The sequence below is a fragment of the Neltuma alba genome, unplaced genomic scaffold, assembly GCF_004799145.2.
Source record: "Neltuma alba isolate B1F8T4 unplaced genomic scaffold, ASM479914v2 tig00006027_pilon, whole genome shotgun sequence".
NCBI classification, from domain to species: Eukaryota; Viridiplantae; Streptophyta; class Magnoliopsida; order Fabales; family Fabaceae; genus Neltuma; species Neltuma alba.
Window position 1 is genome coordinate 22,928 of NW_021634324.1, and position 13,377 is coordinate 36,304.

General features: G+C 31.9%; 2 protein-coding genes across 2 annotated transcripts; one reads left to right on the forward strand and one right to left on the reverse strand.

Annotated features, from left to right (window-relative positions):
- Nucleotides 1–1,819: 1,819 nt before the first annotated feature.
- Nucleotides 1,820–6,331, reverse strand: LOC114749389 (truncated transcription factor CAULIFLOWER A-like). The gene is made up of 8 exons (XM_028937898.1): nucleotides 6,147–6,331; nucleotides 4,369–4,450; nucleotides 4,182–4,246; nucleotides 3,914–4,013; nucleotides 3,716–3,757; nucleotides 3,480–3,521; nucleotides 2,759–2,883; nucleotides 1,820–1,907 (listed from the first exon to the last, which is right to left on the reverse strand). The coding sequence occupies exons 1-8, from the start codon at nucleotides 6,329–6,331 to the stop codon at nucleotides 1,820–1,822; spliced, it is 729 nt and encodes a 242-aa protein (XP_028793731.1).
- A 6,445-nt stretch (nucleotides 6,332–12,776) lies between these two features.
- LOC114749391 (protein BIG GRAIN 1-like E) lies at nucleotides 12,777–13,373 on the forward strand (the record flags this gene model as incomplete). The annotated part of the gene is given in 2 exon segments (XM_028937899.1): nucleotides 12,777–13,194; nucleotides 13,196–13,373. Coding segments are annotated over 2 exon segments (588 nt in total), but the record flags the coding sequence as incomplete, so codon positions are not given.
- Nucleotides 13,374–13,377: the final 4 nt, after the last annotated feature.

Genomic DNA, 13,377 nt, shown 5'->3' on the forward strand with positions numbered 1-13,377 from the left:
CATTTAATTGTTGTACAGTTTATAATTCGTTGAGTTTATATTATATTGCGATCAGAGACTAATAGATTAACTTCTTGGCAGGTGCTGATCATTAAGGATATGTTTGACTTGTGATGCCAAAATGACAGTGACCCATTTATAAACAAATATATATCAAAGAAATTTTGATGTCTTTTTATTTTTATCTTCTTTTTCTAAATGAGCCACTCAGTTGTTGCGGCCCCCAATTTTTGTCCCTTTCTAATCTTCTTGTGCGAAGTGGAAAACTAACTTAATGGCATTGTAACTTCTGTTGTCTCCTTTGTTTTTTCCCTACCGAACTACCAACATTTGAATTTAATACCACAATCAGAAAGGGATTCCACCATAACATCCTTAAATTTTTTTTTTTTTTATTGAGCCTAACGTAACTCCTCGCACCGTAGATTTCTTGAATAGGTCGCAGTACCAGTCATAAGACCATTTTCATCCACGTCGTCATGGATAGAGGAACCTCAATGATCATAAATTTGGATTAGTTAGTACTTAATATAGAAGCTAATTAGGGAGTTGATATCGATCATATATATAAGACCTATTTCATATATTTATTAATTTTTTTCTAAATTAATCATATTAATATTGTCCCAATAATAATCAAGTAGGAGAAGGAGGGAGAAAATTAAGAAAGATGCTTAATTAGGGTATTTTAGAAAAACCATATCATATCAAATAATTTAACTAACATTCTTAATATACTCAAATTAGTTAATTAGAACATATAACTAGGGGAGTATAATTCAATGGATCAGATTTAATTTTACTTTCATTGTTATATTTTAAATAATTTCATTTTAGCTGTATTAGAATGTTTAAATCTAACTCCAAATAGCTTTTTTTATTTTAATGAATATAAAAATTCAAAATAAATATAACTTTTCAACTGTTATTTTTTTTAAGAAATAAATTTATCTTATAAGAATTTATAAATTAAAAATTTTAATTATGGACTTTAGACTGTATGGTGCAGGTCTCATCACAGTATCACACCACTGTAAATTAGTACCTGTAAGTAAAGATTGCTTATTTAAATTTATCGCATTTGCCTAAGTCAACACATTATTTCAATATAATTGCATGAGTTTTTTTTTTTAACCTAAAACTCTATAATTGTAGCTTTTTACATGTGTATTAATTGCAGTGGAGTAGCACGTAGCTCCATAGGATAAGATATTGCTCCAAGATTCACTGTTCCTTTTTCTCAGTAAAATCTTATGGCGACTTCGACTCAACAAGATATATCGTTGACCCACATCACAATAAATAAGGATCTTCTCTATCTAACCCCTCGAAAAACAGTAACATCACTTTAAAATCCTCGCTTCACTTTATTATATTTTCTCATCATTATTTTCTTAAATTTTGGAGACATCACGAATATTATTTTCTCGGTAAAATTTACTCATCAGCAAGTGAGACTTTTCGTCCCACACATATATAACAAGTTTAAATTGTCGCCTCACACTAAACTCAAATTAGCAGCAAAAAGAAGAGAGAAGAGAGAGAAGCATGCAGAAATATGAAAACACAAAAATTAAAGCAGCAGAATTATATATAACTTCTCATAAAAAAGCTTAATTAATTAAGCTGTGAGAGTACTTACATACAGTTCATAACAAAGTACGTCAAACTTGGGATTTAAACAAGCTAGAGACATCAGCTATATATATATATGATGAGTACGCGAATGAACATGTTCTCAATCATTGTCGTTATAATTAATTAGCACACAATAATAATAATATAATATCAAAAGACAGATAGAGAACAAGGTGCGTCATTAAAAACATCCGAGGTTGCAGGAATAGAGTGGTTCCAGGGTGAGGTCAAGCTCGTTCCTTTCTGCTGCTTCCTCTCTGTAATTCCCTCTGCAATATCAACCCACACATATATACATGTGACACTTAATTGATTCATCGCTATTTACCCTTATTATATAACCGATCAAGCACCCGAAATATTTATGGTAGATTCGAATTCCATCGTATATATATAAATTACCACTTAGGTAATAAATGTAAGTCATTTGTAGAGAAAAGTTTTGGTCCTAATGTAAGTCACTTATAGTATATTTAATATTTGTTTTTTAATTTCACACTTATTTAATTTTCCTTGAAAAGAGAGAAAGAAGAGAGATATATGAGAATGATTTATATAGATAGAGAGAGAGAAAACTTTAATAAAGATAAAATGAAATGAAATTTGTCAACTTAATACATTTTGCGGCATCCGAAAATGTGTTACAAGTAACTTATATTAAGAATTATTGAAGTGTTATACAAATATACATAGGATATAATCTAATTCAGTAAAGAAAGTGAGAGAGAAATGTATACTTTCATGTTTTTTTTTAATATTATCTCTGATCCTTAATATAAAACCTGATTGACTAATTTGAGAAAAATTAAAAAAATCTCTAAATTACTTTAAACTATTTATATTTGTCATTTTTCTCCAAACTAATTTGTCTCACTCATAAATTGATATATAATATAATGATCTATATAAGTATTTTAGAAAGATAGTGAAACATATATTATAATTTGGCAATTTAGTAACTTTTTTAATCTTTTTAAATTAGCCAGCTAAATCTCATGATAAGCACTAGAGGTATTAGAATATCTGGAATAAAGAGGCAACATAAACAAATGATATGAACAATACGCTCTTCAAAATATTCATGTTGAAAGAGTAAATTAATCATTAATTAATTAATTACCCGATGTGGAGAGTGGGGAGTGGTGGAGGTGGGAGTAGGTAAGATGAATTAGCTGCTCCCAGGTTTTGGTGCTCCCATGTCATATGATGTGCCCCCGCCGCCGCCGCCTTCTCTTTCTCCTTTATCTGATCGTAATAATATTATTAATAAATCTCAGCTCTCCAAAACTAATAATTATAATCCGTTATTACGTCAAAGCATAGTACTCTTAACTTCATAATATAATACTGCCTGTAAAAAAAACTTCATAATATAATACTACCTTTGATCTTAATTATAAGAGCTAGTTGACTAATTTGAAAAGATTAAATAAAGAAACTAAATTAATTATTTGTCATAAATAAGTATTGTCTTTCTTAAAATATTCTTGTTAATCAAGTGTATTGGCTAAAACTAGCATTGTTAGAAGGACTATATTGAAAAAAATGTATAAATATTAGACATATATTTAATATCAAAATAAAAATCAAACGATCATATATTAAGGATCGGAGATAGTATAATACAATAATATACAGTGTCTTCACTAATTTTTTTTAATTTTGTCAATATATTTTATATATATAAACGTGCATAACGACCGACCATGAAAAGACAATTACCTGATTAGAACATGTTCACGATATATAGTACGAACATGTGAGTGTTTGGGGCTGGATGAGGCAATCATAATATTATTATTTAATCAAAGGACACAAGTACGTAAATATGAGATATATACCTTCTTTGCCAGCATGCTATTCTGTTCCTGTATCACTTTCTCCTGCCGTTCATCAAAAAACGTTGAGACAACAATTTACATATTATAAACCTCTTTCCTTATGCAACTCAAACACGGGTACGCGTCTCTGTCTTCTAAAACTTAACCGATTAACTTAAATAAAGCTGGAAGAAAAAGAAGAAGAAGAAGAAGATGATGATATGATAGGTGTGGTTTAGATCAAAGGCGCGTTTCACCTTTTTCTGAAGCTCGGCGATCGACTCATTCATCAGCTGATTCTGTCACAAGAAAATACACACGCACACACATTATATAGAGAAGGAAGTAATTAATTAATCAATGATTAACTAATATAATGTAAGTTAATAATGGTTTTATGAATAATTAATTATATATACTGTTAACAACACTAAATATATATTTTTATGATTTACTTTGCGTGTCCGAATTTGTTTGATGGAAGTATCAAGCTGCTGCTCCAGACTATGCAGCTCTTTGAGGCTCAACGAACTCAGATCATATCCCAGATAGTGCCTGATGATGACCATATCATATCATATCATATTTATTATATATCGTTAACCTCGTAACACATACAACGTTATCAACATAGAAATTTCATAATTAGATATAAACAACACCAAAAAGCAGTTTGATGATTTGATATGTACACAGTGCAAGCACAGTAGTGTAGTAATGTACCTATGGTTCCTCTGCAAAAGGTCAATCCTAGCTTTCAGTCTAGAATATTCAATCGTCCAGTTTTCCTGCAACTAAACATATAGCCACAATCTCCGAACAATTAGGTCTATCTCACACACACACACACACACACACACACACACACACACACACACACATGCATATATGTATATGATCACACACGAACCTGTGACTCAGAATCATTTGCTCCTGCTAGCTGTCTCTCTGCATACGCATACCTTTCATGGCGTTCCAGGATCTTCTCCATGCTTTTTGTTTAATAATCATCCAGCACAAATGAGAGCAAAGTTAATTAATTATAAATATATATACACACATAAATAAACAATATCATTTATCGATCTATCAAGCACCCAGTTTAATATTGTTGTACTTTTTCAGGACTTGTATAAGGTTGTTTTATTTCGTTACACAACACTCACTGATGTTGTTGCTATGAAACAGAAAACTATCAATTAACCTTGCTGGGCTGACCTACCAGAAATGGAAATTGATATACATCCATGCAGATTTAGAAATATACAGTATGAAGAACACAAAATAGTAATGGAATTACCATAAAAGCACAGTATAATCTCGGTGATGCAACAAAAAGTTTGCACAAGGTTGAATTTAATTTCCGTTCTTTCAATGAACTAGCTAGATAGATGTGAAAGCCGGATTGAGATCTACTTATTTTCTACATATAAATACGGTGTCCTCTCTTTATAAGACACTTTTTGACTTACTAATTTTAGAGAATCTTAGGGGTCTTCAAAAATCAAAACAAACCTTAATTTCTGACTTTAAATAGCATACACACACATACATGTCATGCTTTTATGTAACAAAAGGACTAAAGAACAGCATGAACATGTGCTTGAATTTGACATCAGTAAAATCTATTTTCCTAGAAGTGAAATATATTTATGTCAAGATTAATTAAAATAAATTACATTATAAATTATTAATACAAATATGCTGCAAGGTTGAGAGAAAAGAAACAAAAAAGCATAGAAATTAATTACTACAAATGTTATTTTCTTTTTTTCCCCCAGAATCTAATTAATTAATTAAACAAGGAATCAGAGAATTAATTCTTTCTTTTGTTTATTGTAATCATTATCACTAAGTCGTCTTTAATTAATAATCATAAAGCTGCGCATCGTAAAAATATTCTCTAATTTCCTTGCTTCCTCCCTTGGCCATATTCATTCGATCTGAAAGGACTTGAACATGAAAATGAACATGACAAGTACCTTCTGCTTAAGAATATGGAGATCACAGCGTTTATTGGCCAGAGACGAAGCAAGCAACTATATGCAAAAAGATAAAAGAAGAGAACGAAGTAGAAGAAGAAGAGGAGGAGGAAGAAGCCCTTAATATTTTCAGAGATTATGGAAATCAAGGCAAAAGCACAGAAGCAGATATAGATCCCTGAGCTTTGCAGAAGATTCGCTCACGTCTGGTTATAGGAATTTAGGCTCAGAGAAAAGAAAAAGAAAATCAGCTAAGGGTTTCGCAAGATCTGATGCACAGCACTGTTTTATAACTCGATTCACGAATCTCAGATGTAAAAATTCTGTACTTTAGTTAGAATATCAACATAAAAATCATTTGCGAGTATCAAACCCTAGCTACTGCAAAAATGTTTCTGACTTCTTCTATAGAAAAATCTCTCTCGAGATTTGGTCTTGCGAAAAAGGGGAAAGAAAATCGTTTCCACTGTTTTATTATTTCAACTCAAAAGCAAAACCCTTTCCAAATACTGCAAAACAAACAAGAAGTAGTAATAATTAGACCAAATAATATACAGATTCATGAAAGAGTAGTATAGCGGTTGTCATCATCATCATCAGTTACTGAAAGGAGAAAGAAATTAACTAACAGTTGCATCACTCATCAAAAATAATAAACAAAAGAAATTATGTGAATAATGTTAAAGCAAATATTTATTTATTATACCAAGAATCTGTGGCATACTCAAAGAGCTTTCCTTTGTGGGAGAAGACAATAAGAGCGACCTCAGCGTCACAGAGGACAGAGATCTCATGAGCTTTCTTGAACAATCCATTTCTCCTTTTGGAGAAAGTCACTTGCCGATTGATCTTGTTCTCTATCCTCTTCAGCTGAACCCTACCTCTTCCCATTATATGTTGATATATTTTATAAACTTTCTTTCCTTCTTTTTTCCCAAGAAAACCCTAGACAAGCGAAACCCAAGAGGGAAAGGAACAAGCTTGATTATATATATGTGCAGAAGAAGGAGAAAGATCAGTAGTTTATGGGGGGTTTCAAAATCTTTCTTCTTCTGGACAAGTATGGGAAAACACAGATAGCGAGGCTGAGTTTGTATATAGATAGATTGAGAGAAGAAGTGAGAAACAAGTGGGAACAAATTAAAGGAACGGATTGGGGTTTGGCGACAGCTGGTTTAGATGATAAACCTAGGGCTCTGTCTTTTTTAACGTTGTGTTGTCGATCTCTCATTGGCTGCCTATTGTAGTACTGTTTGCTCTCTGTGTAGGGTTTTGCCTCACATGATGTTTGATCTTTTCCTAGGGCAAATACTGCTTCTTCTTCGTAGAGTAGGTCATTCTTTATTTTGGCAAAAAAAAACAAAATGATTTAATTTGTCTTTTACGACCTTTTTTCTAACTTTTTGTCAAAGAAAAATTTAGCTAGTTAAGCTTATAGCAAGCTTAAAGTAATAATACTAAATGGCCTAGTTATCGTTTATGCCTTAAATAACACTTCATCGTAACGAAGAAATATGAGTTTATCATAGATACAGACAAATATGTATATATCTATGCTAATCATTCACAAAAGAGATGGAAAGTAATTTTTTTTATATAATCATTTTTCGTCATAATTTTTCCTAATTCGTAAATACAAAAGTGTAGAGATACAATAATGTACTATATATAAACAAGAAGCTCATGTTCCTCTACTTTTCATAAAGTTATTCTCCCCATCATTAATTTAATATCTAACAGTTTTTACGTAAACAAAGATTTAAAGGCAAGTAAATGTACAATATTATATATCAGCTATACATGTATATGTATGAAATATTGGAGCAATCCATGAACTTCTAATTAAATTGAATCGAATATCAGATAAAGTGCCAAATAATGTATATTTGGAGTTTTATATATAATTATTTGCTCTTATATATGCATGTGACTGATTTTCCTTACCAGATTCAACTTCTTTTATCTAGATAATTAATCGCTAATTATACATGCTGAGTTTATATAAACTTACAATTTACGTCTTTTGATTTCTTAAATATTCGATGATTTCTTAGTTTAATCTTTCATTGTTACGTTAATTATCCTCAATTTAACTAGTGATAATTATATTTTCAATTTGATTGGCTAGCATACATAAAGGCTTTTATGTTTGAAAAAACAAAATAAATATTAATAGTTAAATTGAGAATAATTAAAATAAAGAACCTCACAGCCTCACAGTCACCTACACACAATCGTGCGCACAAAAACAAAATCTAAATTGTATTTAAGAAATATTATTTACTCCGTTAACAAGCCTTTTTCAATTAAAAAAGTTGTTTTTAACATAATTAAAATACAATTCCTTGCCCTTTTGACTTTTTAGTTCTATGTATAATACTACCTTTTGTCCTTAATATAAGAACTAATTTGGTATTTAATTTGATCCTAAATATAAGACTTAAATTTACTTTATCTTTTATATTTATTTATTTATTTAAAATAATTCTTTTAGTAGTTGCACTTAGCTAATGCATATAATTAGCAAGAGCAATTTAGGAAGGATAACATATATTTATTATAAATAACTAGCTTAACAAACTTTCTGAATCTACTTAAATTAATCAACTAACTTTTATATTAAATACATGAAGTAGTAAGTCGCATCTTTACCTGTTATAATTGGAAGAACACGATTGGCCCTTTTCAATATTATTCTCATCATACTTGTATTCACAAGCTTTGTATATAATTTGCTGAGAAATATACATATATAATTGTGTTGGTATTTTGAATATTTTTATTTCTACAGGAGTTGGATTTTGGGATTCATTAGGATTAATATATGTCTTCAAATTCAAAGAGTGCATGGTTGTAAAGGTTCTTTTGAAGTATTCTAAATATACACATTGTAACATTCCTTAGGAAATTTTAATCACTATTCATTTTTTCCTATCATTAAAATTTGGATGAAAAAAAATAGGGCGTTAAGAACAAGCCGGGTTGGGTTTTGGCCTGATATTTAAAAAAAACAAACAATGAAAAATTTAAAAAATAAATTAAAAACAAGATGAGATCTCTGATTCTTTTTTACAGTATTGATGCTGAGAGGATGTTTCATTCTGGGAGTGTTCATTTTGGATGGGATTAATTACTTGGAAAGAATCACAACATACGTTGACTCGAGGATAATTCTGATTCCAATATATACATTTGCTTCAAGAAATAAAAGTTTCTTAAGGAAAAATCTAAATAAAATAATATAAAGTTATATCTAATTAGCTCTCCTCTACCTACTAAACCAAACAAGAAATCTCTTCTTTATTAACTTCTCCTTCCCTCGATTGAACCAAACAAAGCCTTAATTAATGATATTTGCATTTTTAAAATTTTAAAACTATACAATCAAAATATGTATCTTTCATGACGAAAAATACCTGTTCTAGAACACATACTTATTTTAATTTTGATTACTTTCTTTTCTGTTATATCTCCTAAAAAATTACTAAATGTTCTTTTTATATATTATTAGGAGGGTTTGAATCCTTGATTTCTAAATTTCAATTAAAAAAAAACCATTAATTTCTACTCACACCTTCCCACCAAGCCTCAAGTCGTTTAATGATTTCTTTTTTTTTTTTTAATAAGGTATCATCAATATTGCTATCAATCAAGGATAGTATCAAATCTCACTCATATCAACTACGTACCACAAAAAAAGGCCTATCTAGCTTTTCATTTTTCATTTTTCTTTTTCTTTGGGGTAAACTTTGCTTCCTTATTTGTTGTTAAAGAGACGGGTCATATTGCCATGGGAAGGAGGGGGATATGTCCTTGATGTTAATAATTCCATATCAATGTGTGTGTATGCATATGGTAAAGTACAACATCTCATATATGCTTTTCTAGTGTTTTTAACACTTTACTTTTATTTATGATGCATCTAGCATCTTGAACTATAAATAAATTTAAGATACTAGATGTAATATTATGGAGTGTTAAGTGCATTAATGTCGTAATTATTTTTAAAAATAAATTTGATTACTTGCAAGCCATAATTAACGTGGCTGATTTTTTTTGTTTGTTTTAAGATTTCGCCATGGAAGGCACGCCCACAATGAAAGTAGTGAAAGATGCGAAGAAGCCCACCCAAATGTTTATGGCTGCAGAGAAGTCCATGGTTATCAGAAAGCAGTACTTCCAGGTTTTATGGTTCAACCCCACCTTGTCTTCTTAACTTGTAACCATGTCCTTTTCTTGTAGGGACATCGTGTATGCATGCACCTAATACCCCTCCTCACTTCAAATTTCATCCACATTTTCCTTATCAAGAGTCTATTTTCTCATATATAGACTTTTTTTTTCATGTTTTTTTAACTGTTACATCACATTGTAATCTATGTTCAGGATAAGGAAAAATCACCTTGTACTTGTTGACTTTCTAATCAAGTCATATGAGAAGAGGAGATACACTAAAGACTGATGATGTAGAATTTGATTCTCATCATAAATGTTCAGAGAGTAGTAAGGAATCAAAAATTTGTTGAAATAGTTTTTTTTTTTTTTTTTGGAATACTAGAAGCATAATCTCACTTGTTTAAATTTCAAGAGCTCCAATCACTCACATGAAATTGAGTTTATTAAAATAATACTTTTTATAATCTCATAGAAATTGAGAATTTGGTGAGAAGATACCAGACCCATTAGAAATTTATTTATGTATATTACACAACAAATCTTGACATGGGATTATCAAAAGAGTAGCGTAAATATAGAGTATAGAGGATTAAGTAATTGTAACTATAGAGTAGAGAGGGTTTAATTTGCAATTTATTATAAATGAATGTATATTTCAATGGCGATTTACCAAAAGGGATTGAAAACATCAATTGAGGGGCAAAAAAGATAGGGCACATTCACAGCGATCCAAGCATGCATGAAGCATAAAAGACGGGACTTTTGGGACAACAATGACCACATGAAACCTTACTTTAAGAATGCTTGGTTCTCATTAAAAGAATTCCCATGAAACTTGTCAAAACATGTTTCTTCCAAAGATCATAAGGAGAAAAACTAACCCTTATTCTGTACAATGCCTGAGGATGATCTTCAAGATCCTGTTTAGTGTAGCAACATATGAATCAAGACAAATTATGTTGCTCTATCATTGACCATAGAATTTTATTTTTTTGGACAAATTCAATTTATGAAAGCTAGCTAGCAAGCTAGAGCAATCAAAATTATCATAAATAATTAAGTATATATGAGTATGGTCATATGCTTTGTGTTTTTTTTTTCCATAAGAAAAACATTACTTTTGAAAAAGTCAAAAAAGCTAAAAAAGATGTCTTTAGCTTTTTGTTTATAAAGATGAATTTTTTTCCTCTTATTCTTTCATATCATGTTTCTCTAAAGGACTACCCACAAACCCTTGTTCCATAACAAGCCTATTTGGTTGAGGATCAACCATTTGGTTTGATATTTAGGCCATTCCTCCAACTTTAATTAGTTCAATTCTGTGTGTGTGTTTTCGTCACAGAGAGTGATTGAGATATTTATCTCTAAGCATTTTGTGGCGGCCTTGCATAGCTTTGCCGATAATAGAGTAATCAAATATGTGTGGTGTGTGATTAATTAGTCCAAGAGCAAAAAAAATCTGCTTGTACTGTAACTTTTGGCCTGAAATTTTCTCACAGCTTTGGGCAATGAAAGCAACCAGACGTGTTTCAGCATGCAGGCAAGATGATCGATCAGAACAACCAGACCATCCAATCCACATGCAATTGATTTAATTTTGCAGCTTACATGCTTGATGAAATGCACTTCCATGACTGGTCGGCCGGTCCAATTAATTTACGATACATCTACTTTGAAAGGCGACAATGAGTGACCCAAATAACCATCTTGATCTGTCAACGTCTTTCTAGGGCCAAGAAACCAGAACCATGCATTGATTTCTAGTAGACTTTTTAGCATGCATGAAGCTGAAGTCACTTTAACTGAAAGTGGCTATGTGAAACTAAACATGTTTCTTCATGTTTCAGAACTAGCGGTGGACAAAAATTCTACAGTAACTAGTAAGAAGCATCAGGATTTTTTTTCCTTAAAACAAATCTTCTGCTGCCGATATTCTCAATGGAAATATTAGATTCGAGGCAACTTTCATTGGCTTAAATCATATGGTCTTAATGAAACTGTCATGGTCATCTTCTTCAAGTGAGCCTCAACTAACTGGGTTACATATGGTTTTCATGCAGGGTCTGTGATGTGTCTTTTGGTTCATATGCAACACACACGTGTGTATGTGCCCACACCACACAGTGACTACTATTATGACCACTACGTCCGACACTTACATGTGGGGGCTATATATATTTTGATGGGCCAAATGATCTATTGACTAACGCCAATATCAAGAAAGGAAATTAAAGATGTTTATACTAAGTTTGCTGTTTGCATGTGTACCAGTTCTTTTGCAAGGAAAAAGTCCATGCCACCATTATCTTTTGCTCCTTTGGTGGGACTTCATATTACATACAATATATATATGTGTATATGTGTGTGTGTGTATTACATGATGATGACACTTCCGAAGATTTTGAGTTGTTTTGGATTTTATATAGCTAGAGTTAGCTGGGTATATAACATCAATTAACGATCTGCTAAACGGATAATTATATATCTCAGTTATCCTGTTTTTTGAATCAGCCAGTGGTTGGGAATTGAAATATTACCCACTAAGAGGCTTGCTATGATGAAAAAGGCTGGGCTATGAAACTACCTAACTATGGTAGATCTATGAAAATCAAAAGTAATTACTTGTAAAATAATTACTTTAGACCTTTTAAGAGTGACTTAAAAGCCTTGGTGGGTTCTACATAATTATTGTTGTCTTTGGACAGCTAGCTTGTGTTACATGCTCTCGAGACTTGGGATCCATAGCTATTTCCTTCTTATAACCCATTCCCCATCACTCAATTTGGTAAAAGTAAATAGAATCCAAGGAAGCACAGTTATTTTGCCCTTCACAAGCCCTGACACAAACCTATAGTTTTTCTTAGCATAAAAAATATTTGAAAAGAAATGTAGAGCCCACTCCTTCTCTATTACTTATGCTCAAATTCATATCCAGTGGGTCTCACCAAAAAAACTCCAAATCTTGTCCTTCATCATATAAAATTATGGCTGGATAGTTATTGATTATTCTAAACTGATGCTCTCATCGCCCTCCCACTAATCTCAATCATTTCAAACCCCTTAGATTCCTTTGCATCTTTAAAAGCCCTTACCCTTAGTGTTAGATATTGCTACACCTACTTCACCCATAACTCCTTCATCAACACTCTTGAAACCTTGCACTGCACCATGTCCATAGCGAGCGCTATAGACTCTGAAAGGAGTCACAAGAAGTTGTTCCACTACAGAAATGATTCAGGCGAGCTTGATGTGTTTGAAGCTGCAAGGTACTTCTCAGGATACAATGAAGCTGTTGGCTATAATGGCTCTGGTTTTACTCAGAAGATCATGAGAGAAGATAGGCATGGACACAGAGGCAGAATCAGCTTAGACATGCCCATGAGAAGCTTACTTCCTCAACACTTTCATGGGTTGGAGAAGCATGGGAAGGAGAAGAAACACAAGCAGCCTAGCTCTCCAGGTGGTAGGCTTGCCAGCTTCTTGAATTCTCTCTTCAGTCAATCTGCATCAAAGAAGAAGAAATCGAAATCAAGCAAGCAATCTATGAAGGATGAGGATGAGAGTCCAGGTGGGAGGATGGAGGAGGAGCAGCATTAGCCATTTCAGAAGCTCCAGTACTGCAGATTCAAAGTCCCTATATTCTTCATTCAGTTCAGGGTTTAGAACACCTCCTTATGTTCAAACCCCAACAAAAAGCTGTAAGGAATTCCGAACCTTCTTAGACCAGAAGCAGCAACCAGTGCCAGTGTCAAAATACAATA